Here is a 27,778-nt window from a genome sequence, read left to right as displayed (position 1 = left end):
GCCAAATGGTCCCTCGAGGTAATGTTTCGATAATTCCTCTAACCTCTTTTCTCTTTCGACCGCTCGCTGGCATTCCCATCAAACCAATCATTTCGGCCTCTCAGGGTTGCTTTATCGTAGCACCGCAGTTGCGGCCACCGCTGCCAAATATTTCCTACCTCATCCATCTTGCGAAGTCGAGGCACTTTCTTAGTAACTTGGCTTTGATATTTGACTGATTAGGGCCAAGCTACCTAGTCTCGTAATGGAGCTACTGTCTTGACGTCAGGGCCGAGCCAGCAACTTTCGTAATGTTGCTTCATGGTCTGGATCAGACACTGTCGTGAGCCGCCCCTAACCTATAATGCAGACGCTGCTCACTGGAGAAAGAAATAATGCTTCATCTTGCAGTGGCATTAACCTCACGACCAACGTCGCTGAAATAAGATCAGCCTCCGACTATTCTTTGTGGCGACTGGCGAATTCTTTGTGGGATAGGAGTTGCTGGATAAGAGACTAAGAAATACTGTCGATACTCTTTCATGCTTACAGACTATTTGTACGCAAGGTACTGACGAACCGTTTACCAACATATTAGCAGCATATCTTCATTTTAAAAAGACTGTATTAAGATTTTTGTAAAATTAAGGGTCCCCCAAGTAAATTTAAGAAAATTATAGAAAAACATTTTACGATTAGTGAAAAAATTAGCTTTTCAGTCGTTCAGTCGTCGTATGTTCCAACCTCATGTGGAAGAGGTTGTTAGAGTCAACTGGATCAGAAAAATATGGCGTCACAGTGCGAAATCGTTTTGATTTCAAAATCGTCCTATACTAGAGTTCTGTGACAGCTCTGTCTATCAGTTCTAACGTAGGTTAAACGCACGTAATACGTAAAACAATGTAATACGTGGTGTATCTACGCTGCAGAGGTTTTTTGGGATAGAAAACTTTCATAGTATGGAAACATGAACCTTAATCGAAAAATATTTCCTTCATCAATTTTTGGATCCTTATCTTAAAAATATTTGCTTAAAGCTTGTGCACAATCGATAAACGTTTTGTAGTTGCGCAATGAGCACATGCAAATGAATGTCTACCACCACTGTCTCCAATAGTCCAGTAGAGGAAAACATGGTGAAAAAAGGCAAGTTTGCGTAAACAACTGTGAATCACCGCGAAAGCACGCGGAAAACGATCTGCACTTTTTGGGCGATCCTCACCAATTTTCAGCTGCGCCTGTTGAAATAAGAAATATGAATGATTTTAATGGGCTCAAAAGATAGTGCTACCTTACACTTACGTTACATGATTTGACAAAAATTAAAATAATCTTCTTTTACGCAGCTAGGATTAGTACAACTTTCAATGTTACACCGCAGAATTTCGCTGTTCGTTTGAGCTGTTCGAATCCGTTCCTTATTATTATCGTTTCTGTTATTTTACTACAATCACAACACTGAACAGTCTGAAAAAGTGTTTTTCTACAAGGTAATTGAAGTATAGTTATGAATCAACAAGTGCGAAATACGACACGGAAAAGCCACACAACCATACCAAGGCGAGCGAACCATCGCAAGAGGCTCTGCTCTTTGCTTTGATCGCCGCACAAAGCGGCGCGGCAGCAGTGGAAAATCGCGATCTACTCTCATTGCCGGCTTGATCCTCGGACAGGACGGACGTGGTTTTTGCTAGCGTTCTCTCGGTTGCAATGTGTTTTCGGTCAAGATCGAACGTTCTTGTTCTGATCTAGTTTTCCGTGACTGTGCGCAATCGCGATCCGCGCGATCGACTCAATTCGAATGGTTGAAGTAATTAGCGCTTACGAAATTGTTTTGCCACCGAACTATCTCCATCAGGGGTAGTTTAGCAGCCGGAAAAGCGTGAGCTGTGTATATTTGTGTTTTGTTTTCGTGTTTTCGGTGCGTGCTGTTTGGCACTGTGGCTTTCACGTAACGCTCGCCCGTGTGAAAAGTTTAAGTGCAGATAGTTCCATTGAAAAACTTCAACCTAACCCAAAGTGACGAGTGGTGGGACATACACAATCAGCTCCCTCTCCCTTGGAATAGCTCTCGATTAAAATTAAGTCAACCTTGTCGATCCATTTTCCTGCCATGTGCTCGATTAATTAAGTCAATAAATTAAAAGTGAAACTCTTGATTTGAGGCGGTCATCCGCACACAACACCACGAGGACGCACTGAACTGTTCCGCCAAGACAGGTGAAGCACACACGCTGCCAAAGCTCGCTCCAAGTAGGGAGCATCGTTGATGATCGATAGCGCGGAAAATCGATAGCTATCGCATAACACTCAGCTAGTGGCATAAGAAACTTGAAACGCCGGTGGAAAAACACAGTCAAACTTAAAGCTAACAACTGGGATTGCTACCATCGTGGAAGGTGGTCATCAGTGACAGGTTGGATTCGGTTGGCGCCATCCATCGTTGGAGAAAAAATTGCCAGCAATTTCCAAGAAGGAGTCAACAACATTTGAAACTGGAAACACCGCTCACATTACCTTCCATTGTTTAGGTTTTCAACGCGAAAAAATGGCTTTCTTCAAGAGCATTTGGAAGAATAACTCCAAACACAAAAGTAAGTACAAGGTTCATTCGTTTCGACGTAATTTAGTCCCAATTAAACTATATATAGTGTCGATGGGGGAAAATAGTATCGACAACAATAGGTTTTCGTTGCTGCTGCTGGTAGAGGGAACATGTTACGTATATTCTGTCTAAATATAATATTTTGTTGCTGGTCAGAAAGTTCCTACCGTAAATTACGATTTAAATTTTTTACGTATAGATCACGACCGATCATTTGGCCTGAAAACAAATTGAACGTTTCTTATTAATGCCAATTATCTGACTATACATGAACCGAGTTTCATAGAAAGTGTTTCATATGAGGTATAAAAAAAAGATCAGCGATGAGTTTGTTTGATCTCTCCTCTGGCTCTGGCTGGCTGATAACTTCACAGCATGGATGGGTGTGTTAACCGCGCTACCCCTTTCACCTTGCAGATTTTCGCATTATCCGATTTATCCGAATTGGGTCTCAAGCAATCGAAACGAACTAGTTTACAAATGCACTCTAGACGGATCTCAAGGCAACTGACGAGTAGGTAAGTGTTCTGTTTTTCGCCACAATCTTCTCCGATTGGACTTAAGACGGCTGCGACCAACTATGTCTAGATGCCGTTTTGAGAAATGACTCGTGCTTTTTCGGATCGAAGTGTTGTTCATCAAATTTTCACTTGATTTCTTTGAAACGGTATGAATTGATTTAATTTAAATGAATAAGATCAATAAAAAATTAGGGAATTGCATTTATAGACATGTGACTGAGTTTTCCCTTATAACATTTAATATTGCTGAAGGTTAGATTTTTGTATCCATCATACTAACGCCAGCTAATGGCATCTAAATACTTATTAATATTATAATATGGTTGGTACACAATATACTGGATGCAATTATGCGATCGGCAGCCAGCAGCGACCGTTGCATAATTAAGTCCATGCTAATCACATCGCAATTAATTATGACACGACTGGACAAAAGGGCGTTTGCAATAAACGCAATAGAGACAAGCCACACGCACCAACAGCTAAGACTGCTGCTGCTGGGCCACTTTCTAAACCGCCTCTCACCGAGGTGCGTGAACAAGGTAATTACCTTTACCTGCTGGATAAAATCGAGATCAAAATGCAAATTCTGCTGTTGACAGCGTGGATCAATTTCCAGTGTCCGTGGCTTAGCAGGATGTAAATACTCACGGTGTATATTGTGGCAACATGTTACGCTAAAAGAATCGCCACTGCAGTCGAACAGATTGACTGTACCAATTTTACTTTCAAATATAGTTTCTGACAAAAATCGAAAAATCTGGCATTCACCATTGAGCACGAATTAGACGTAAGAAAAGAAAACAAAATGACTCATATTTACTGTGTAACAAAGCACCTTCTGCCGACTCATTGAATTGCAGTTTTACCTCGCACACGGTACCCGCACTGTAATTAAAAATTAGATCAAGATTTTTTTTTCCTTCGTGCCTTTTTCGTTTTGCAATGCTGATCTGATAGTTTATTAAATGCCTAATTGTTGAAGGCAAATCGGTTCAAGCAAGGTTGTTAAGTGTTGGAAAATGAATTATTTACATTCCATCCCGAATAAAAATGTATAGCGAAAAAACATTAAATTTCACTGTTACAAACATTGAAAAACTTCGAAAAACCACATTGAAACAGTGAAAAACTTTGTAAAAGTTACACTGAAGTTACCATGAATACCGCTGTTTTCACAGTAAATTTTAATGGAAACCGCCAATTTTACAGCGAATAAGGGGGTGATTAAGTGATGTAACACTAAATTTTTCGGCTTTTTCCCATACAAATAAAAACCAAAAACAGTAAAATTTGTGGTACATTCACTATAAGTTTTACACTGTTTTACAACGAAGTTACAATGAAATTTAAGGTGAGTTCTGCAAAAAAAATTGTAGGCTTTCGGATTATTAGGACAAAATAAAACCGGCTGATTAATTACGGTATTTCATGTTTTTGAAAAGGTATGATGACAATGAATTTGATAGGCTTCGAACTATTATGATTTTCGAGCCGCATTCATCGCTCATATTAGGAGAGTATTAGAGGTCAGTACACCTACTTAAACAAATTCCGCTTTTTCCCATTTACGCCTTATCTCTATCTGTTAGATCCTATCGACTCTTTATTTCATTACTGTCTCCTATCGTTCCCTCTGTCAATTGTAAACACCGTTATTCTTTTTTACGTTCGAACATTCATTCGAAAGTTAAACCGATTCGTATTCTTGTTTTCGTTCGAATCAATTCGAACGTTCGAACGCCCCCTTCCTTTTGCTCATACGAATATGAGAATAGTGCTTCCCGATTCGTTCGAAGCACACTATTCGTACGAATGCAGGATCCGGCTGTAAACAAGAATAAAGGTGAACATCTACCGTTATAAAAACTTAATTATATGCCTGACACCTCATTCGATGTCAAGACGTACACAACGAGGTTGGTCTATTCCATAGGAACGGATCCTTTCCCCGAACACCCGCGTTAAGAATCGCGGCTAATATGTTGACAGACGAACAAGTAAGTCGCAAGCGCCTGCATAGTGTCGTCGTCCCGTCAGTAAAACGAATTAGATTAAACTTCTGGCTCGTCGGTTTCTACAGTAGACGGAGGAAGAGACACAATTTGTGTGTACAAATAACTCAACCTGCCAAGGATTGGACCTTAGATAGATTATTTCCTGCTTCGAAACAATTTGCATTGTTGCCGAATTATATGAAAAAATTTCCAAGAACGGTACAGTGAAATTACAGCATAAAGTGTTGTAAACAGTAAAATTCATTGTAATCGTAAAGTTTTTACATTAATATGAAAAAATTTCTAAGAACGGTACAGTGAAGTTACAGCATAATGTGTTGTAAACAGTATAATTCATAGTAACCGTAATGTTTTTACATTAATATTCGTTATGCATTTCTACCCGGGATTCCACTGCTTCAAATAACTTGTATGCATATGAATAGCAAATTTTATTGTATTTTTATTTACATTTCCTTCTTTGTCACGTTCATGGCGATACACATTGTACATATTAACGTATGGTCGTCATACGAAAGGGAGAGTTTTCCAGACAACTGTTGAGGGCCTTGTGAATGACCGATAAATTCATGTTGAATGATTCCTAATAGTATTTCAGTCTTTCTTCAGAGATAATTGTTTGTGATAAAAACAACCATCTATTAAATTTACTATTATGTGTAGAATGCAATGTATACCAATTGCAATTCCAGAATTAACATACAGGTTTGGCTTCAAAACTCCCAGAATTTTTTGGTTTTTGTACACGGGAATGAAATTATGAACGAAACCTAACTTTCCCAGAACATTCCAAAAGAAACATTCAGATTTTCATAGGTATCACTTATGTCAAAATTTAATAACTGCTTGAACCGAGCATCGTAAAAAATTGGAAAAAAATTATTACACAACTTTTTAGGGCAGTTGAAAACTTCAAAGAAAAGTCGAAAATAAGTGTTCTAATTCATGAAAAAAATTCCAAGACATTTTTCCATATTCGTCATCGTCAGTTCTTGAAAGCTTATGTAGTGATGAAACTGTCACGTTTCTGAGTTATGACTGATAAGTATAAATCCTCCTAAACATTACCTACTTCAAAAATTAATAACTCAAGGAACAGGTGTTTTAAAACGAACAGTGCATAATACAACTTGAATTATGGAAATACAAGCAAAATTTCGCATAAATCCAGAAAAAACACCTGAAAAAAAATTTACAACATTTTTCATGGTAGTGGAAACTACAAAAAAATGTATATATAAATCATGGAAAATTATCAAAAAATAAATCTATTTTTTCTACCATGTACAGTTTCCTCCTCAGTTTAAGTCTCCCAGGTGGCCCCGAGGTATGATGATGACCTAATAAGCCAGACGTCGTATGTTCGAATCCCGACTGGGAGAGGCTGTTAGAGTGAATAGGATCGTAGCAACTGACCCTGCAATTGTCCTGCACTCTAACAGCTTGCTGCGAAGTCTGTCGTATAATAACAGAAGGTCAAGTTTCGATAACGGAATGTAGCACCTATGTAGGCTTTGACTATTCCAATGTCTGATTCAATAAGTTAACACAAAAATTTGAGGGTGTTTCATTTCTAGTCTTTTGACGTAGGACTAGTAAACAAAATACTGGGACTGGGTAGCACTTTGTGAAAACGAAAATAGAAGTGTAACGTTTGTATGAAAGATTTATAATGGTAATAACTACTAAACTACTGAACGTAACTGAACAATTTATATGTCGTTGGATAGATAAAATGACCAGCAATTTTATTGAGGGGGTAAGAGACCAATTTTATGAAGGGCGTGAGAGGGGAGGGGATTCTTATACAAATGAAACACAAATTTCCTCAAAACTAGAGAACTAATCAAGCAAAAGGACCTAAATTTGGCATGTGGGAGTTTCTAGAGGTATTAATTTTTTCTATGGTGTACTGAGACCCCTACCCCTTCTAATAGGGGGGGCTCCTATACAAATGAAACATAAATTTCCTCATAACTCGAAAATTAATCAAGCAAATGGAACCAAATTTGACATGTGGGGGTTTTTGGAGGCATGACTTTATTTTATGATGGCAAGGGCAAGTAAGTAAATGTACTTGTCCCTTCCCCGAGGGTCCGGAGTATTATTTAATCTTTACTAGCTAAATACTCCCAACGAAAATCAAAACTTAATCAAATTAATTACTAGTCAGAAGCGGTTGGTACGAGACGTCCCCGTTTCTTCTTTCCCTGTAGATTCCGAAATGTATCTATGTATGAATAACTTATTCACACAAGATTCATTTCACTGAATCATCTCTGCGTCAATACTTCACAATTGGCCTGGCCGATTTAACATTTGCGAAATATTTTGGATGTTTCGCAAATGTCAATACAGACAAGAAAATAATTTGAAATATTTCTATGATTAGAAATAATTAAAATTATTTCCAGGACTCCTTTATTGTGGCTGTGATGGTATTAATAAGAATAAGAATAAGAATAAGCATGACTTTATTTTATGATGGTTTGAGACCCCTGTGATTGGAGGATAAGGACTCTCATACAAATAAAACAGGAATTTTTGCGTGTGTACCATATTTTCTGCTATTTAACAAGCGGTAAGCTGTAAAAGTAAACTAGTAAAACCTTCTCGAAGTAAGAGAGAGCGAATCGACGCCGCTAACTTAAGTGCCTGTTGCCATTTATGTCAAAAGAGAAGGACATTCGCCTGGCACGTCATATTTGCGATGAAGGTGCTTTGACTTTAATGTTATTTATAACCATTGGCCCTTTTAAAGGTCACAAGCGAGTTAAAGTAGGATTATTGAAACATGTCAAGCTACGCATAATTATATTTAATACAATAATCTGTGGGCTGGTCATTCATTACTATTGCAGCCTTTATGATGCACACAAGTGTTAAAAATCACATCACAGCAACCTCCAAAAAGTGGCAATGGTCCCGGTCCATGTATTTTCGAAGCCACCATTGCATTCAATGAAGAATTGAGTCTGAATATTTTGCTCCACTCTTTTAAACATTCACTTAAACAATGGCACTCACAGATTCTTATAAACCTACTTATGCCAGAAATGCAGATAACGTTAGTCTTTGATCTAATGATCTGATATAGTCCTACGTCACCCTTTCGCATAACCCTTAGGGCTGTATACCTTTATTTAAAAATATTTAAATAAAGTAGGCTAACTACATGCCCCAGATTTTGCAGGACCGTCCAGAATTTGGACTTGTTCCGATTGGCCAAGTGTCTCGGAAAGTGTTCCGCATTAATTTTTTTGTCGTACCAATTGAATGACCGAGAAAAGCGACCAATTTCTATTGGACTTCCTGGTAAATTGGTAATCTCAAATATTGGTTTCGTTCATAAGCCCATAAACTATTCCCATGCACAATGCACACAATGCATTTTATACAACTCTGGGGTCTTTCAAGCCAAATCGTTTGCTTGCAAGATCTTGAGTAAAAAATGAAACGCTCGTGTCACGTCAGTTCGTCAGTGATCAAACCTCCGGACAAGAAGTCAAATCTCAAACCGGGACGACGAAACTCTTGAAGGCATTATTACACGCTATGTTGTTCGTCCGTTAGTGTATTAGCCGCGATTCTTAACGCGGGTGTCCGAGAAAAGACTCCAATATATACACCCAATTCTTTTTTTGCACGGATTTTTTTGCACGACTTTTTTTGCACGGTTTCTCGAAATAACACGGTTTTTCTAAAATTTCACCAACAACAGTTGTACACCCAATTCTTTTTTTACACGGATTCTAGTACGCGGCATTTTTTTTGCACTTTTTTTGCACGGTTTCTTGAAATAACACGGATTTTTTTTACACGGTTTCTCGAAATAACACGGTTTATTTTTGCACGGTTTTTTTTACACGGGACGCATCCCCCGTGTAAAAAAAGAATTTGGTGTATTTCCAATAGAGTAAGGAGGGGTAAAAGTGCGATGCGGGTAAAAGTGTGATTCAATGATTTATCAGTGCGGGTTTCGAGTAAATTGACTACATTGGCATGGATGGGTGAGTACTTTGACAGTCTAAATCTATCATAAACATTTGTTGTTTACGAATCATAGTTGCTGAGTTATGGGTAAAAGTTATTTTAGAACGGTTTTGATGTAATATTTCGTTGTACGGCAAATACGTTATCAACAGGAGGATATTACTTATTGACAAATTGTAGCAGCGTTTTACATCACTCAGATATCTCTCTTGAAATTGTGGTGAGAAGAATTCATAAAATAGATTTTGCTTTTCCATAATTTAATCAAACCCCGCCAAGCGCCTAGCGGGGCAAAAGTTCGATTTATTGACGGGGTAAAAGTTCGATTCATGGATCGAGAATCTAACTCATTTTACTGACGGGACGACGACACTATGCAAGTCCTTACGACTTGTAAGCTACTGCGCGCAACGCTGTTCGTCCGTCAGCGTTATAGCCGCGATTCTCAACGGGGTTGTACGGGGAAAGGTTTCGTTTCTATCACGGAGCGAAAAAATTCGTTTGTTTCAAACGAACTTTTTATAACAACCTAAAAATATTTTTGTTTCAAAACGAAATTCTATTTGAATCAAGAAAATAACAGTTTTGAATTAAAAGTAAAGTAGTCAAATTGAGTTTTCGATGTAAATATTTTCATTTCAATCATACATATCAGTTTGAAACGAAATGAAATTTCGGTTTGTGCGTAAAACAACCATAAATGTGGTTGAAACTGCTTTTTTACCTTTGTTATAGAGTAAGGATGCGATTTAATGATTTATCGGTGCAGATTCCGAGTAAATTGACTAGATTGGCATTAATGGGTGACTACTTTGACTGCTTGAATCTAACGTAAACTTTAGTTGCTTACAAAGCATAGTTGCTGAGTTATGTGCAAATGTTATTTTAGGGCGGTTTTGATGCATTTTTTTGTTATACGGGTAATACGATATTACTTGTTGAAAATTTGTAGCAGTGTTTACATCACTCGCATATCTGTTTTGAAAATACGGTGAAAAGAGTTTACAAAATATATTAGCTTTTCCATAATTTAATCAAACGCCGTCAAGCGCCTAGTGGAGTAAAGGTGCGATTCACGGACGAGGCAAAAATGTATAGCTAATTATATAGAGCTTTTGGTACTATATTACAGATACTAGAAACGGAATATCTGCAGAAAACTGTGCTCTACAGATGTTGGTCGAAGGAAAACAATGTTTTTCCGCTGATGAAACAAAAAAAAACCGATTTAATCCACCTAGTGGTGAAAGGAACCTTTGTTATACGGTCTTACTTGCTATTTGAGATACAAATCGACACGTCTTCGGAACATAATTCATCTATTGGTTATCGTTGCGTGCGTTAATTTACATAAAATTTTTAAAAATTGAATAAGTTTACAAAATTTGAACCAAATAGGAACACTTTTAAATTTTGATAGATCCTTTTTTCATGAAATTGCCGAGTAAGGATAAGTAAGTTGTTATTAATCTGAGTAAGTGCAAATAAAAGTAAGTTGTACGTGGAAATCTTATCCTTTAGACAATGTATATGGTCTAGTAAAGGTCTGGTTTATAGGTTTTTGAACTATGCTTAGTTTCCTGTAATGCCATTCTATTTGAATCACATCAATAGAGTTTTCTTGAATAATTTTCATCAATTTTTATTAACTCACGCTGTTGTATTTTATACAACACGTGTAGGTTTTTCAACGCCATATTGTTATAAAGTTACAAATCGTTGTTTAACTAACGTATATTCTTCAACAAACTTATTGTGAGCATAGTCATAATTATTCAATGCATTAATAATTTAAATTGTTAGGAAAATTTATGCAGCAAAACTATCAGCAAATGTAAAATGTTTAAAATGTATACGTCTGCTGGTAGTCGAGTAATGCGGAGTCAAAATTAGGGTATTTTTTATAATCAAAGTTACACAGATCCTAAACAAGCAAACATAGAGGTATAGTATTTTCAGCAAAGTTGTGTATTTTTACTATTTGTACAATTTTGTAGTACATGAAAAAGTCATACCACAATTACAAAAAGAGCAAAAATAGAAAAACTGATTTTACAAATTCATATACAATAAATAAGATATTTCTATCTTCGCTGCAGAGATAGAAGGTTACTGTCTTTAGCAAAATTTCTTGTAATAATATGGTCTATAACTTTGCAGAACACATCAATGTGTTATATTGACACTGAAGAAAAATAATTTTTTTATTTCACTTGTAGGGGGTTTAATCAAAATTTAAATTCCACCAGACGATAGAGCTTTCAATTTCAAGAAACTCTTCCAAAGGTTCGATTAACCTAAAACCAAGTTTTCCCAGTCAAAACTCTAGTGCACACGTTTTCTTTGGTTTGGGGCTATTGTGCGCGCGAGTAACCGTGTTACAAAAGTTGGCACGGGTGTTCGAGGGTTAATATCTTTTAACCGGTAAAACCAATTCTTATGCAATTTCGCATATATATTCGTAGTGTCAAAACCTCTCGTTTGATATTAAAATAATTCAAATTAGGTAAATTATCTTGGTTGAAATCATTATAAATTATTGTTAATTTTGGTGTGGTGTATACGGTTGCTCATAACTTTCAAATTAAACGTCCAATCAAAAAACCATTCAATAGTGACCTATTAGGATATATTATCTTTCAAATGAGACTAATAGCGCATAAATCGGTTTGGCCATCTCTAAGAAACAGGCGATAATTATTACCTTGTCAAAACAGGTTTTTTAAGCATAACTTTTAAACTACTTGTTTGTTTTCAATTAAAAATTCCTGAACAATTTAGCTTTAATAAGGGCTTTCATTTGATACTAAGATCGTTGAAATCGGTCATGTAGTTTCGAAGAAACCCGTGTCACGTATTTTTCACATTTTTGCTTATAACTTTTAAACGAAACGTTGTATCACGAAACAACTCAATAGTGATCTACTAGACAATAACACCTTTGAAACAAAAGTAATAGCGAACCATTCGGTTTAGCCATCTCTGAGAAACAGGTGATAGAAAAAATCATTACATACATACACACACACACACACACAGACATTGCTCAAATCGTCGAACCCTATCGATTGGTATATGTGACTTGACCCTCCGGGCCTCGGATCAATTTCGTGTTTTTCGACCAATTGTTAAACCTTTGTTATAGTATAACAAAGGTAAAACGTTTGGGAAAGTTTCGATCTGTCGGAGGCTGCAATACACCAGCGCAAAATAGGAAAGGTGTAAATTGAGAATATTCCATACCGAAACATACCGCAGATTAACGATAATATGGTTTTGTTAGCTACTGCTGTGCTAATTTCATGGATTCGAGCTTCGCACTTTTGCCCCGTGGTAATCGAACTTTTGCCCCGCTAGTGGGGTAAAAGTGCGAATCGGCACTTGATCAGAAGAATGAAGAGTTTATTTTTAATAACACTATTATTCCAGATGATTTATAGTTGAATGCAGGGCTTGAAAAGGGATCGCAAGTTGAATGTGACTGCCGTGAATGCGAACTTTCCGCATTCAAACTCCGCTTTTTGAACGATCATTTGACTGTTTTTCTTATCCAGTCAATCTGCCGCTTGCGCTGCTGCCGTCTTACAATTCATGCGGCATCTCAGCAAAAGCAAACAGTCAATCTCCCGTTTTGCTTTGCGCTTTGAGAATATAAACTGCAAACTGACTGGAAGCATACGGTGACGTATTTTTTCGTTTCTCTTTTTGTCTCCAAATCGGCTGCTCACAGTAATAGTTTGTCACCCGGGCGTCGGTCCGACGCAAGCAAAATATTCGTTTGTATTGGACGGAGTCCGACCGACTTCTTCCATGCACATGTAGTGGTTGTTTTTTTGTAGTATTGAATCATACGATTGTGCGGTTGCTTTTCGTTAGCGTGGTGATTGCCAGTCATTTGACTGTTTTGCAGTCATTCGCTGCTCCAAACGGTAAAGGTAACTTGATCGAAACGAAAATGTCAAAAAGCGTTCATTCTGTTGCGTGCATTCGGCGTTTGACTGAGCAAACTGCCAGTTGTTTTATGCATAGCGTTCGTATTCCACCTCTAAACGGACGGTGTGAACTTGAATGCGCGTTGGTGTGACTGCGGTAGAAAAAAAGGATCGGTCGAAGCCCTGGTTGAATGTAAAGACATTGAGTAGCTGCATCAATATAAAATATATTTTGTTGTTGTTCTTCTTCATATCTCGCGAAAATTGATGACAACTTCAAACATCGCACTTATGCCCCGCCCTACTCTATATTTAAAATGTATTTCCAATTGCATTCTGGCGTCCTCATTGCCATGCCATACTGGATGATTTATAGTTGTAAATTGTTGGCGTCCTTATCCACTGATACTGACTTCTAATTGGTCGCGAACTATTTCACAACCTCCATGAGCGTCCGTCGCTCTTATACGCCATGCAATACCAACATATTGATGACTTTAAAATCACCCAAGAGATTTTTTAAATTTTTGTTGCATTAATTTCATTTAATCCTGATTTTAACCACACCATAGAAAAAATTCAATAGTTCTCCTGAATTCCTAAAGCTAAGGCTAGTATAAACCATTTTCCAACGTCTGAACCTTTTAGCCCTGTGGCGTTTCTTCACGTTCAAAATGTCTTGATCACCATCAATTACTATCTTGCAAACGACTTCAGAAATATTTCGACGGGCTTGAACGTACTCGAACAATCTCTCAATGCTTAAACATATCACCACAATAGGACGGTTTTCTGTTTTGGAGATTTGACCTTTACTCCATACCATCTAAAACTCTACAACGGAAAAAAAGTCTTCAAGTTCTGACAATATATTCTTTATTGCCGATTTGACCCAGGTTGGATTGTGTCTGCCATTGTTTTTAATGTGCTAAACCTGTTTCAAGGTCTGTAATGCAACGTAAGCGATTTAATAGTTGTCTGTAATCTCCTAACACGGATAAATCTTTTATCACTCTATTTGGGACAAAGAGTAGAAATGTGTAGAAGTGAAATTGTTTGTCTGATACAGAGCCAATAGACTACGGAGCCTGTGCAGTTCCCGCCATTTTTAACCGTCTATAAAGAAGTAGACGGTTTCAGATTGAAGACTGAGTCTTCCACTATTCCAAATTGTGCGTGTGCGCACCGCTAAGTGGCGATGACAGGCACCTCGACCAACATACCGCTGCAGCAGTGTGAACAGTGTCACAGCATAGATGTCAAAACCGAAAAGTAAACAAATAAAAGCAGAAAGAAGAAAGATTTAGTTAGGAAAGATTTGTAAAGATATAAAGATTTGTAAAGAAGCTAAAGAGAAGATTTTCAAAGGAGAGTGAATAAATTGAATAGAAGAAATTATATAGTTGAAAATAGAAGTGCCGTTTTGGTGGATAGCTGGAAAGAATTTTTCGGATAATTATAGCTACACCAGGTGAGGAAAATAGTTTTACTTCGTGAAACCATTCATTTAATAAATACGTTATTAGATTTCGTCGAACCCGCGAAGATAACCTGAAAAGAGAAGATAAAAAAAAAAATTAGCATAAAACTATAAATGTAAGTAAATTAAAATGAATTTAAAGATATAAAACTAATGCAAATTAATAAATAGTTTCAAGCCGTTGGTAACGAAAACGTTGCTGTGAAAAAGTTTATTGCTAAAAGGGAGTAGTCCGAACAATCTTGAAAATTTATAATGCCTCGACATAACCCTGAAATCGCTGAAAAGTCGGGTTACAATTGCGCGGCTTGCAATCGTCCGGATGATGCGGAAGCTGATATGGTGTTTTGTGACCACTGTCAGAGATGGTTCCATTTCGGCTGTGTTGGTGTCACGGAAGAGGTGAAAGATGTTTCTTGGTGTTGCAGTGGCTGTACGAAAGATGCTTCCGGTGGTGCTGATTCGTTTGATCTGCAAGAAGAGTTGACGCGACTCGAAGATGAGCGGAAGAAGCAAAAACGGGAACTAGAAAAGGAGCGAATTTTGCACCGAAAGCGATTAGAGTTGCAGCAGGAGATGTTCGCGGCTCGCCAGAAGCTAGAAAAAGAAAAACGGGAAATGGAATTGGAGTTCGAAAAGGGGCGGATGGAAAAGATAATTGAGGAAGAAAAGGCCCATCAAATGAAACTCGATCAAATGCGTTTGGAAACACAGGAAAAGCTGAAGCTACTGAAACTGAAGCATAATACAGATGAAGTGGAAGGTGGACAGCATACAAGAACAGGCGGTGATGCAGAAGGTGAAGAAAAAGGCTCAAAGAATAAGAAGAAGAAGGAAGTAATGGCAGAAAACGCGAATCCAGGGAAAAAGCCGGTACTGAAAAAGTCAAGGAAGGAAAAGCCTGGGAAAGCGGATCTGGTAGTCGCAAATAATGGCGATATTGACGGAGCCTATCGAAAATTTTCGACGCCGAAAAAAGCTGGAGATCCGGTAGAGGGTCCATCGCGTTCGTTAGATACTGTGGAAATGAACTGCGACGAGCGTTCGTGGGGCGGCAAGGGTACGCCATTTGGACATCCAGAAGTTCGCAAGCAAAAGAAAAAGCAGAGTAGAGGGCAACAAGATTCCGATGGTGCGGAGTCGGAAAGTGGCGACGACGTCGAAGAAAAGGTTGCTGACGCAGAGGCTAGTGACAATGACGCAGAGGAATTAGATAGTTCGAAGAGCTCCGCAGAAAGTGTGGAAAGTGAAAGTTGCTCGAGCAGGCAGCGACAAAGCCAAGGGCCAACGAAAGCGCAGCTTTCAGCTCGACAGTTCTTGTCTAGAAGACTGCCGATATTTACCGGGAAGCTTGAGGAGTGGCCCATGTTCATAAGCAGCTACGAGACGTCGACAGAAGCATGCGGCTTCTCAAATGTAGAGAATTTGGCACGCTTGCAAGAGTCTTTGAAGGGACAAGCACTGGAAGCGGTTAGAAGCAGACTCCTCTTGCCCACGGCTGTTCCGGAAATAATCAAAACTCTTCGTATGCTTTACGGTCGTCCAGAGCAATTGCTCAATATGCTGTTGTCAAAGGTTCGGAAAACAGCGCCGCCGAAAGCGGATCGATTAGCAAGTTTCATCAGTTTCGGCATGGTGGTCCAACAACTCGCCGATCACCTGGAAGCTACGGGACTAACTACCCATTTAGTCAATCCGATGCTAATACAAGAACTGACTGAAAAGCTACCAGCTGGAACTCAATTGGAATGGGTGCGGTACCGGAGGAAAAGCCAAGTTGTAACCCTGCGGACGCTAGCCAATTTTTTGTCAGCTATCGTTGAAGATGCGAGTGAGATTACGCTGTACGGACAGGCGCCTCCGTCAGTTGAAAGTGAACCTAGAAGAGGAAAAAGGACAGGTAGAGAGCACGAAGGATTCCTGCATGCTCATGATGTAACGGAAAGCAAAAACTATAGTTCATCAGCAAAGCAGAGAACACCTTGTCGAATTTGCAACCGGGTTGACCACCGGATTCGCAATTGTGAGAAATTTCGTAAGCTTCGCGTGGAGGAGAAATGGGAAGCCGTTAGAAAATGGAATATGTGTCCAGTATGCTTGAATGAGCATGGATCGTCCCGCTGTAAGCTCAACTTTCGATGTAACGTCGGCGCATGTAATGAACATCATAATTCGTTACTTCATCCCGGGAGCCCAGCCACACATTCGAACTGTAATATCCATTCTATCCAGCCGAAGCAGTCCGTAATCTTCCGCATAATGCCCGTCACACTGTACTGGGAGAATAACGCTATAAACACGACCGCATTCTTGGACGAAGGGTCATCTTACACGCTGTTAGAGAAATCGCTCGCAAACGTTCTTAGTTTAAAAGGAACAATCCAACCGCTTCGGGTAACATGGACTGCTGGTGTGTCTCGACTGGAGAAAGATTCCCGCAGAGTGGACCTGTTTATTTCGGCGCAGGGCTCAAACCAGCGTTTTCGGATCAAAGGTGCGCATACGGTAGAAGATCTAAAACTTCCGCAGCATTCACATGCTATGTCGCAAATAGCCAAGCAGTACTGCCATCTTCAGGGGCTTCCTATACAAGATGCCCAGCAAGTCGCTCCGCAGATTTTGATCGGTTTAAATGATATACACCTGTACGCACCGCTTGAGTCGCGGGTTGGTAAACCGGGGGAGCCAATAGCTGTCAGATCGAAACTTGGCTGGGCCATCTACGGACCGACGAATGTAAGCAGCATAGCTGCAGGGATTGTGGGTCATCATATGTGCAGTAATGTGACTAACCAGGAGTTGCGCGATCTACTGAAGAGTCAATTTGCGTTGGAGGAGTCCACAATATCCGTAGCTCTACTTCCTGAATCAGAAGAAGACAAAAGAGCAAAGCAGCTTCTAGAGAAAACTACAGTGAGAATAGGTGATCGGTTCGAGACTGGCTTATTGTGGAGAGATGAAGAACCACAGTTTCCGGACAGCTATTTTATGGCCTCGAAACGTCTGCAATGCTTGGAAAACAGACTTAAAAAGGACGGCGCATTATACGACAAAGTTCGGCAAATGGTCGCTGAGTACCTCGACAAGGGATATGCTCATAAAGCTACAGAATCCGAGCTAAGCGAGTCAGATCCAAGCAGGATATGGTACGTACCGCTGAATATAGTTTCCCACCCAAAAAAACAAAAGCTTCGTCTGGTATGGGACGCCAGAGCCGAAGTCAAAGGAGTGTCATTAAATTCAAAGCTTTTAAAAGGCCCGGACATGCTCACTGCTCTTCCCGCGGTAATATGCAGATTTCGTGAACGTCGGGTGGGATTCGGAGCTGACATTAAAGAAATGTACCATCAATTGAGAATCCGTGAGCAAGATAAGCAGGCGCAGAGATTTCTATTCCGAACGGACACTTCGATGAAACCAGAAGTCTACGTGATGGACGTAGCAACGTTTGGCTCCACAAGTTCGCCTTGCTCTGCGCAGTACGTGAAAAACTTAAATGCGAAACAGTTCGCTAAACAGTTTCCGGAGGCGGCAAAGGCGATTGTGGAGAACCATTACGTGGACGACTATTTTGATAGTGCGGAAACAGTTGAAGAAGCAGTGAAACGGGCGAAAGAGGTTCGGTATGTGCATTCAAAGGCAGGATTCCTGCTACGCAACTGGGTTTCCAACTCCGAAGAATTTCTGCAAGCCCTAGGCGAGCGCAACGAAAACCAGTTCGTACATTTTAATGACAAAGAGTCGGGCCATGAACGAGTTCTAGGAATAGCGTGGAATCCTGGCAGCGATGAGTTCCTGTTTTCAACTAAGTTGCGAGACGACCTAGAACCGTATTTGTCTGGTGGGTTGCGACCTACGAAAAGAGTCGTCATGAGTTGCGTTATGAGCTTCTTCGATCCTTTGGGGTTACTCTCGTTTTTCACGATCCATGGAAAAATACTAATCCAGGATCTCTGGCGGAGCGGATGTGACTGGGATCAAAAAATAGATGATGAATGTACCGAAAAATGGAACCGCTGGATTGAGCAGCTTCCAGAAATAGAAAAAGTTCGAATTCCACGATACTATTTCAACGGTGGACGATCTTTGAACGAGAACAGCCTGCAGTTACACGTGTTCGTCGATGCAAGTCAGAGCGCGTACGGTGCTGCGGCGTATCTCCGAATCGAAACAGCTGATAGTCCATTGTGTTCGCTGGTGATGGCGCGATCGAAAGTGGCACCACTCAAACATCTATCAATTCCTCGCTTAGAGCTGCAAGCGGCTGTGGTTGGTGTTAGACTGGCGAAAACCGTTGTGGACATGCTTTCGTTCGAAATCAAAAAGCGATTCATCTGGACTGATTCAAAAACCGTGCTGTCGTGGATATACTCAGATCATCGCAAATACAAACAGTATGTAGCCTTTCGTATCGGGGAAATACTTAGCCTCTCAAATATTGAAGAGTGGAATTGGGTACCGAGCAGGTGGAATGTAGCCGACAAGCTGACGAAGTGGGAAAAAGGACTCAAATTTGGTCCAAGCGAGGCGTGGTATCGCGCGCCAACGTTCCTGTACGAAGCAAGAAACCAGTGGCCTAAGCAGAGCGTTATCGTACCGAACGTTTCTGAAGAGTTACGCGCGGTCCATCTGTTTCATGACGTTTCATTGGTGGAAGAACTAAACATGATAGAGAGGATTTCGAGGTGGAGAATACTCGTCCGATCAGTAGCATGTGTCTTCAGGTTCGCTTCAAATTGTAGAAGAAAGCGGGAAGGCCTACCAATCGAAGCGGTTCCAGCTCGGACAGAAATAAAAAGATGTCTAAAACGCAATATTCCATCAGTTGTAGTTCCTCTGAAACGAATGGAATACCAGAAAGCGGAGGCGTGCCTGTGGAGATGGGCACAATCAAATAGATTTGCAGAAGAAATAAAAACCCTGAAAAAGAATCGAGACCGAGAGCTTCCGAAACAGTATCGGTTGGAGAAGAGCAGTGAACTCTACAGCCTATCTCCATTCATCGACGAGCAAGACGTGTTGAGGATGGAAGGAAGAACCGCGCAAGGTTTATCGGTTCCTTTCGAGCTTCGGTTTCCGATTATACTTCCGAAACGACATCCCATAACCGACAAGCTTCTGCAGTTCTATCATCAGCAAGTGGGCCATAGCAACACGGAGACAGCAGTAAACGAAGTTCGACAACGTTTTTATATTCAAAACTTGCGAGCAGAGATGAAGCGAATAGCGAAAGCCTGCATATGGTGCAGGGTAAAGAAATGTAACCCTAGAAACCCCAAAATGGCCCCACTTCCTCACTCGCGTGTTACGCCAAACCTGGCGCCATTCTGCTTTACCGGAGTGGACTTCTGTGGGCCAGTTACAGTAAGCGTGAATCGCCGGTCAGAAAAGAGGTACATCTGCTTGTTTACCTGCATGACTACGAGAGCCATACACCTTGAGGTTGCTCATAGCTTAACAACGCAAGCGTGTTTGATGGCCATACGACGTTTTGTGTGCCGTCGAGGAAAGCCTTTGGAGTTCTACTCAGACAACGGCACAAACTTTCAAGCAGCTAGCAAAGAGATTGTGAAGCGGATCGAAAACGAGTGCGAAGACACCTTTACCGACTCCAGAACACGCTGGAACTTTAACCCGCCTAGCGCACCCCACATGGGGGGAGTGTGGGAAAGATTAGTGCGTTCGGTGAAGGCAGCGTTGACCGTGTTTGATGATGGGCGATCGATGACGGATGAAGTACTCCTGACAGTACTGGCAGAAGCTGAAGATCTGATCAATTCACGTCCTCTGACGTACGTCGCCGTTGAACCGGGATCAGAAGCGGCATTGACACCTAATCATTTCGTACGGGGCGTCGGAACAGTGAATCCAGAAGACTACATTCAACCAACTAACGAGGCTGAAGCTCTCAGAGATCGTTACAAGCAGTCGCAGCTACTAGCAGACCGATTGTGGACTCGCTGGGTGGCTGAGTACTTACCTTCGATCAACCGGAGGACCAAGTGGCTTACAGAGACTCCGTCATTGACATGTGGTAATTTAGTGTACATCGCCGATGATAATAGACGACGCAGCTGGATCCGTGGTGTGGTATCCAAAGTTTATCGAGGAGCGGACGGCAGAATCAGGCAGGCATTGGTACAAACTTCGAGAGGCGAGTTCAGAAGACCAGTCACTAAACTTGCGGTGCTAGAGATACAAGATTGTAAATCCGGCGCAGCAGTGCAGACTTCACCAGAATTACGAGGAGGGGCTATGTGCGCACCGCTAAGTGGCGATGACAGGCACCTCGACCAACATACCGCTGCAGCAGTGTGAACAGTGTCACAGCATAGATGTCAAAACCGAAAAGTAAACAAATAAAAGCAGAAAGAAGAAAGATTTAGTTAGGAAAGATTTGTAAAGATATAAAGATTTGTAAAGAAGCTAAAGAGAAGATTTTCAAAGGAGAGTGAATAAATTGAATAGAAGAAATTATATAGTTGAAAATAGAAGTGCCGTTTTGGTGGATAGCTGGAAAGAATTTTTCGGATAATTATAGCTACACCAGGTGAGGAAAATAGTTTTACTTCGTGAAACCATTCATTTAATAAATACGTTATTAGATTTCGTCGAACCCGCGAAGATAACCTGAAAAGAGAAGATAAAAAAAAAATTAGCATAAAACTATAAATGTAAGTAAATTAAAATGAATTTAAAGATATAAAACTAATGCAAATTAATAAATAGTTTCAAGCCGTTGGTAACGAAAACGTTGCTGTGAAAAAGTTTATTGCTAAAAGGGAGTAGTCCGAACAGTGCGATTTGTTTTAATTACTTTATATCAATCGTCCATATGGTCGATGTTAAGGTAGACCGAAACTAGCCTCAAAAAATTAGGTAACTTTATAAGCTTCATAAACTACATTTTACTCTAACATAACTGTTATAAACAGCTAGAGAATTGAGATGATTGAAAGCTACAAACAATACAGAGCAGCAAACTTTCACTTGGTTTTTTTCGAAATCAGAATCTTGTCACCTGGTTCGGTCTGATTTAACACCGATCATACTAGGCCTTGCTTCCATGCAATCAGAGACTATAGTTACTAGAGGTGTGTTCCTTCGATATGCGAAAGATAACCAATTTGGGCACCTTCGTGAGTTTTATATTTTTGCAGCCTTAGTGCGCCAAACTTTTATTCCTTCTTTACATGAAGATGTGCAAGCATAGTATTGCCTCCATAACCGCAGTGGGTGTTGTATGCATGGTATTGGCAACTGAAAACCAATTTAAATGTTAAACTTGGTCTATCTTGGCCTGTGCTATTAACTGACTCACCTTAACCGTTATGTGTTTTCTAAAGTTTTCTTTGATCAAGGATACTGAAACTCTGTGACATCTAAGAACTAGTTAAATTGCAACTTTTCATAAAATAAGTTTTCATGTAGCACTTAAGGAGGTGGAATGGGGGGGCTTCGAATTTTTTTACCCCTTAAGTGCTCGACAAGGGTACCCGGGTACCCACAAATTGAAACACTTGTAACTTTGGCAATTTTTGACCGATTCGCACACTTTTACCACCAAAAGATTCAGGAACTTATCGACTTCCAGTGTGGTTATAACAGAGCCGGAAGTGGTTCATCTGGTTCCCGGAAATCCGGCAGTCCGAGGATGTGTTCCGGAATTAAAGCACTTTTTATATTTTTGGATGTAATTATAGTAATATGGGTGTTCAAAGTTCTTCCTATTACCCTGAAAGGTCATTCTTCATTGTTTTAAAACAATACAATGATATATCCTCGGAATGGCCATTCTGCGACAAGTTCCCGTGGGACCTCCTGTGGCCATAAAACTGTTTGGTTTGCAACACTGGCAATATGGGTGTCTAAATTCATGAAATTACTCCAGAAGGTCATTTTTCATTATTTTGATTCTATCTGATGATTTTGCCACGGCATGGCCATTCCGGAACATATTCCCGTGGGGCTTCACAGTTGTCCAAAACCAAAAATATGTGCGCATTAGAGTTTTGAGTAGGAAAACTTGATTTTAGGTTTATGGAACCTTTGGGAGAGTTTCTTGAAATTAAAAGTTCTATCGTATGGTGAAATTCAAATTTTGAATAATCCCCCTAAAAGTGAAATAAAAAACTTATTTTTCTGCGGCTTCAATATAACACATTGATGAGTTCTGCAAAGTTTTAGAGCATATTATTACAAGAAATTTTGCTGAAGACCGTAACCTTCTATCTCTTTAGCGAAGATAGAAAAATCCTATTTCTTAGATGTAAATCGTCAAAATCAGTTTTTCTATTTTAGCTTTTTTTGTAGTAGTTGTATGACTTTTTCAGGTTTTATAAAGTTGTATAAATAGTAAAAATACACAACTTTGCCGAATGTAGTATACCTCTATCTTTGCTTGTTTAGGAGCTGTAAAACTTTTGTTATAATAAATACCCTACCCCTAGATCTTTTGTTTTTGGGACCTTATATACTCGTATTAGGCGTGGTACACAAATTACGTAACGCAAAAAATCCGGATTTTTTACCCCCTCCCTCCCCTATGTAACGATAAGTAACGCTTAGCATAACCCCCCTATTAAATTACGTAACGTTGGTCAAACCCCCTCCCCCCTTGACATTGAAAAAAATTCACAAAAATCGCTCTAGCAAATGAGACGTGCTATACAGCGCACTACTTCCGACACTAGGTTTAATGTACGGTACGGAAGAAAAATCGTTTGCCGTTTTTTCAGAAGTTCAATTTTGTCCTGGATACACAATATTTGGAAATGTAGTAGGATCGTCTTCATCTGCTACAAACTAGAATTTTGAATCTGAATCTCCATCAGTCTAAATCAATTCACTGTTTCACACCATCAACACGTCCTTTCTTCGTTTTGCAACTGTTTTTTGATATTCATAATTTTGTTACGTAACTATTCTTCGGACTCCCCCTCCCCCCTATGTAACAAAAAGTAACGCAAGCTGGACCCCCCTCCCTCCCCTCTAAGCGTTACGTAATTTGTGTACGAAGCCTTAGGTGAAACGATTTTCGTTCATCATCGTCGCTTGTTCCAATTTAGAACGCGAAAGAAAGGTTTCCTCCTCTGGCTTAGAATTGACAAATAAGAAAAAATTATTTTAAAAATTTTTTGTTTAGCAACAGGTATCTACCATCGTGACAAATTTCGTAAATAACTTTTTCCAGATATTTTTCCTGAATTGCTAGGAAAATTTGTTCCATTGTTCAATCCAATCCATTTTTTAAGCTTCATAATTTAATGTTAGAGCACACTCAACAAACATTTTTGTTGAATAGTAGCTTATTCAACCATTATTAAGCTAATTGCCCGCCCCGTTAGCTCCGGGGTACGATGCTGATCTAACAAGCCCAGTCTTCGTAGGTTAGAATCTCAACTGGGCGGTGCCGCTATTGAGTCAAGAGAATCTTTACACTAGCCCCGTAGTTTACCTACTCTAATAACCGGCTGCGAAGTCTGTCGATAAAGAAGGGTCCAGTTCTGAAGGACGTTTATACTCATGGCTTTGCTTTTTATGTTAATTATCGGGCAACAAACGCTGATAAGTTGTTATATTATCAAAATGTTTGTTGGGCAGGACAGTTACCTACGGGCTTATTGAACGGTCCTATTGACTACTCTAAACACATATCACAAACGAACACAAATGTTATTTACCATTTGTCCGCTTTATTTACGGACTCCATTCTATTATATTTATATCTCAGTTGCTTTATAACGTTATAAATAGCTTTGTAGTTATTTTCACACCTTCGACGAATAAATCAGAATTTGTTTGTTTTTTTCCTTTAAATAACCATTTAAATTGTTTTTTTCGAATCTAGTCCAATAACAGTCGAAATCATCGCAATCATTCAACCGATCAATCGACTCATCCACTTTAGCGACACTAGCCTTGAGCCGCATGGATTTAAACATTATTGTCTGAAGAGGTAAACTCTTCAGAGTTAGTTCGGTTGGTACTTATTTGAAGTGAGCTAATAATAGCCATCAATAAATCGATCGAAAGCACAATGGCACCAACCGTAATATGACTTCCGTATCGCTTGGCAGCAAAAATCTATATAAATAAAAACCGTCTTAATTGCATAGAATTTGGTAAATAGTTTACGCCTGCCATCATCCAGCAAATAGCAGGCAACATTCTTGTTTACTGAATATTTACCACGATTTTTATCACAGAGCCACGGGGACAACAAAATATGCACCTTTTAATCATGCTGAAATTCACAAACGCAAAATTACAATGCGCGCTCTTTTCGTACCGACCATTTTTTTCTTCAGCAAATTGCACACTTTTATATGATGCATCGCTGACTCCAGAAGTCAATCTGATGAAAAACTGCAATCCAACTTTTTTCCGCCTATCTGGGGTGCTCAGCCAGCGCCAATCAATCAAATGGACTTGTAGATTACCATAAATGCACGTTCAATTTAATTTGAATGAATTGCTTCTTGCTCAAGGAGGTACTATTGCTGCGTACCTCCTAATAGACCAAGCCTGCATTATCAGCAGCATTCTATATGCATAACCATATCAACACCCAGTGGAGTGCAGGACCGTTTGGCATCTGCGTTGCCCTCTATCTGTTGCGAAAAAAAATTCAGGGCGATATCGTTCAATAGCATACATGCACTTTTGTAAACAACCATATAATAATTGCTGCCTATCGGTAGCAAGCGGCGGGTGCCAATCGCGACCGGTTGCCACTGGCCAGCGTGGTCCACCTTTTGCAGCAAAAGAACGTGCCGAGCTTATCGTCGGCTTGCCCGCGGCGGCCCCAGGCACGGCGATCACGCATGGTCAATTGTAATGAGTAGATTGCCACACCTCAGCTTACATTTTCGAACAGCGTAGCAGCATTTTAAAGATAACAGTGTTACGTAAATTTAAACAGCTTTAAATTTAATTTTTTCAATTAATTTTTTTCGCCGTTTCTTTGTTTTCAGAATTATGCGAAGAACTTGCTTTGGCCAATAACATCCGGGACTTTTCGGACAACCACGAAGAGCTGGAGGATGGTTTTGAGGAGGCAATAACGTACAGCGTCAAATATTTGGGAAACACATCCATTCCCACACCTCGATCTGATAGTTCGACGGCGGATGCTGTAAAGCGGATCATTACGGCTGCTAAGGGTATGTAAGTGACCGTTCTACTGTGAGCTCAGTCCGTTTACGCTTTCTCTGCTCAACAGGAAACAAGAAGCTTCAACGTGTGACCCTTTCCATTTCACCGAAAGGAATCGAAATGCAGGATCCAGCCACGGGAGAAACACTCCTGCAGGTGTCCATCTACAACATTTCCTACTGCTCGGCAGATGCGGCGCATGATCACGTGTTTGCTTTCGTCGGAACTAGCTCCAACCCGGAAACGGAAGTCAAGGAGATGTGCTTCCGGAAAGATGCCGTAGAGGTAGACTTTGAGGGTCCTCTGGTGTGTTACGCCTATCTGTGTCAAAAGCGAAAAATGGCACAGACGGTGACGCTTACCGTAGCACGAAGCTTCGAGAGAGCATATCAGATCTGGCAAAACAAGCAATTCCATGCCGAGCGGAAACGGAAGGAGTTGGAGAAGTTGAATGCAAGCAATCGAGCGGGAAACGATAGCAGTAGCAGTAGTAGTCACTGTCAGTCAAAGTCGAAAGGAACTTCGGATGAAAGCGATAACCGAAGTTTACTGATCGATTTCAATTCGGATTTGACGGCGGAAATTTGCTCCAAAGATCATCGCGATCTGCTGCAGAATACTTGGGTAGGGATGGCGGCATGTTTTCAGGGTTAATAATTATTTTAAAGCATTATAATTGCAGGTATCATTTGAAGATGATCCATCACCACAAGAGTTCTTCACAGTGCCAAATCTAAATTCTTCCAGTGTATGGAGTAGAACAGCCATTTGCTCTAATTAAATCAATTTTTTTTATCGTCAGACGATTTTAATTTTTTTTAACAACATAAAAACACGCAAAGAATGCATAACTTTTAAGTAAATGTGATATAATTTGAATTTTTGACAATAAAGGACAAAAATATCGAGCGATTGTTTGCAATTTTCCTATAATAAGGAACAGGCGCGACATTAAGCGGTGTTACGCATCTCACATCTTAGAAAATAACAAATTTTAATTAATGTATTTTTTTAATTGGTTTTTTACCCTAAGACGGCCAGATGAACTAAAATTTTTCTAATTAATATGGTTGTGGGCTTCCGCTTTCCAATTTCTTGGACATCATGTATTCACCGACTGTGTTCCTGGTCATCTTGTTTCTACCGAACAAACACTGCCCACTAAACTGCAGACACGTGAGTGCGTAAAAATCGATCTTTTGCTCTCTTTAGCAAATCTATTTAATTCCATTATGGATTCAGGCAAATCCGAAACTAATGTAGACGTTTTCCCTGCTGTACTGTCATAGCAAATAGGATCTAACATTAATGATGTTTGAGAAGTGTGCCGTTAATACTTAAGATAAAGCAATGCTCAGTTCAGCAATCTTATGGATAATAATCGACCCTATAAATGCGCCATACAGTTTCCAATCCATAATTCGCTTTCCTCACATTGGTCTATTCCGATTGTTCCAGTCCGCATTTTGTTATTATTCGTTCATTGCGTTCGTGCGGCACCAAATGCATGTCTTGTCGTGTCGTGTCTTGCACAGATCTTTTTAGTGTCTCTTCTTGGCACGAGAACGATGATCGGTCGCGGTTTTGAGTCACTCTTAACATGGAGAACAGACACTCGGAAGCTTGAATTAGCTCGTTACTCCTTAGTCCATTTTCGTCGCCTGGATGTTTACTGATTGTTTCGATCCGAATTACTACTTATGTCGTTCGTGGCTTGTTTTTTAGGGTGCTGGCTTGTACGACCCATTACTAACACCACTGTATCGCCGGAAGACTAACATAGCTCGAAAAAGCCCTCCCTCCATGTCAGCATACGATCTTGGTTTCTACCGAGGTTGGCTACCCGATCTTTACCAAGGTTTTCGTATCCCGTCTGGTACTACAGCTATGAATCACTATAGGGTCTATTTCATGTCCAGTGCGCAAGGTGCCGATAATACGCATTATCCAGGAGTAGTCAACTTCTTTGCAGATGACTTTGACATTATTACTAGAAACCTTGGGACGACGGAGACAATCTACGCCAGACTAAAAACGGAGGCTAGGAGGATAGTGTTACAAATCAATGCGTCAAAAACCAAATATACAGTAGG

General features: G+C 40.0%; 1 protein-coding gene across 2 annotated transcripts; it reads left to right on the top strand.

Annotated features, from left to right (window-relative positions):
• The first annotated feature begins 1,663 nt into the window (after nucleotides 1–1,663).
• On the top strand, nucleotides 1,664–26,586 carry LOC128742153 (low density lipoprotein receptor adapter protein 1-B-like). 2 transcript variants are annotated; one of them, XM_053838391.1, is made up of 4 exons: nucleotides 1,664–2,573; nucleotides 25,505–25,693; nucleotides 25,753–26,309; nucleotides 26,368–26,586. In XM_053838391.1, the coding sequence occupies exons 1-4, from the start codon at nucleotides 2,528–2,530 to the stop codon at nucleotides 26,464–26,466; spliced, it is 891 nt and encodes a 296-aa protein (XP_053694366.1). In that variant the 5' UTR covers nucleotides 1,664–2,527; the 3' UTR covers nucleotides 26,467–26,586. The 2 variants fall into 2 exon arrangements, with proteins under 2 accessions (XP_053694366.1, XP_053694367.1); XM_053838392.1 differs by having other exon boundaries at nucleotides 26,354–26,544.
• Nucleotides 26,587–27,778: the final 1,192 nt, after the last annotated feature.

This window comes from Sabethes cyaneus, chromosome 3 (genome assembly GCF_943734655.1).
Source record: "Sabethes cyaneus chromosome 3, idSabCyanKW18_F2, whole genome shotgun sequence".
NCBI classification, from domain to species: domain Eukaryota; kingdom Metazoa; phylum Arthropoda; class Insecta; order Diptera; family Culicidae; genus Sabethes; species Sabethes cyaneus.
This window is presented reverse-complemented; position numbering and strand designations above follow the sequence as displayed.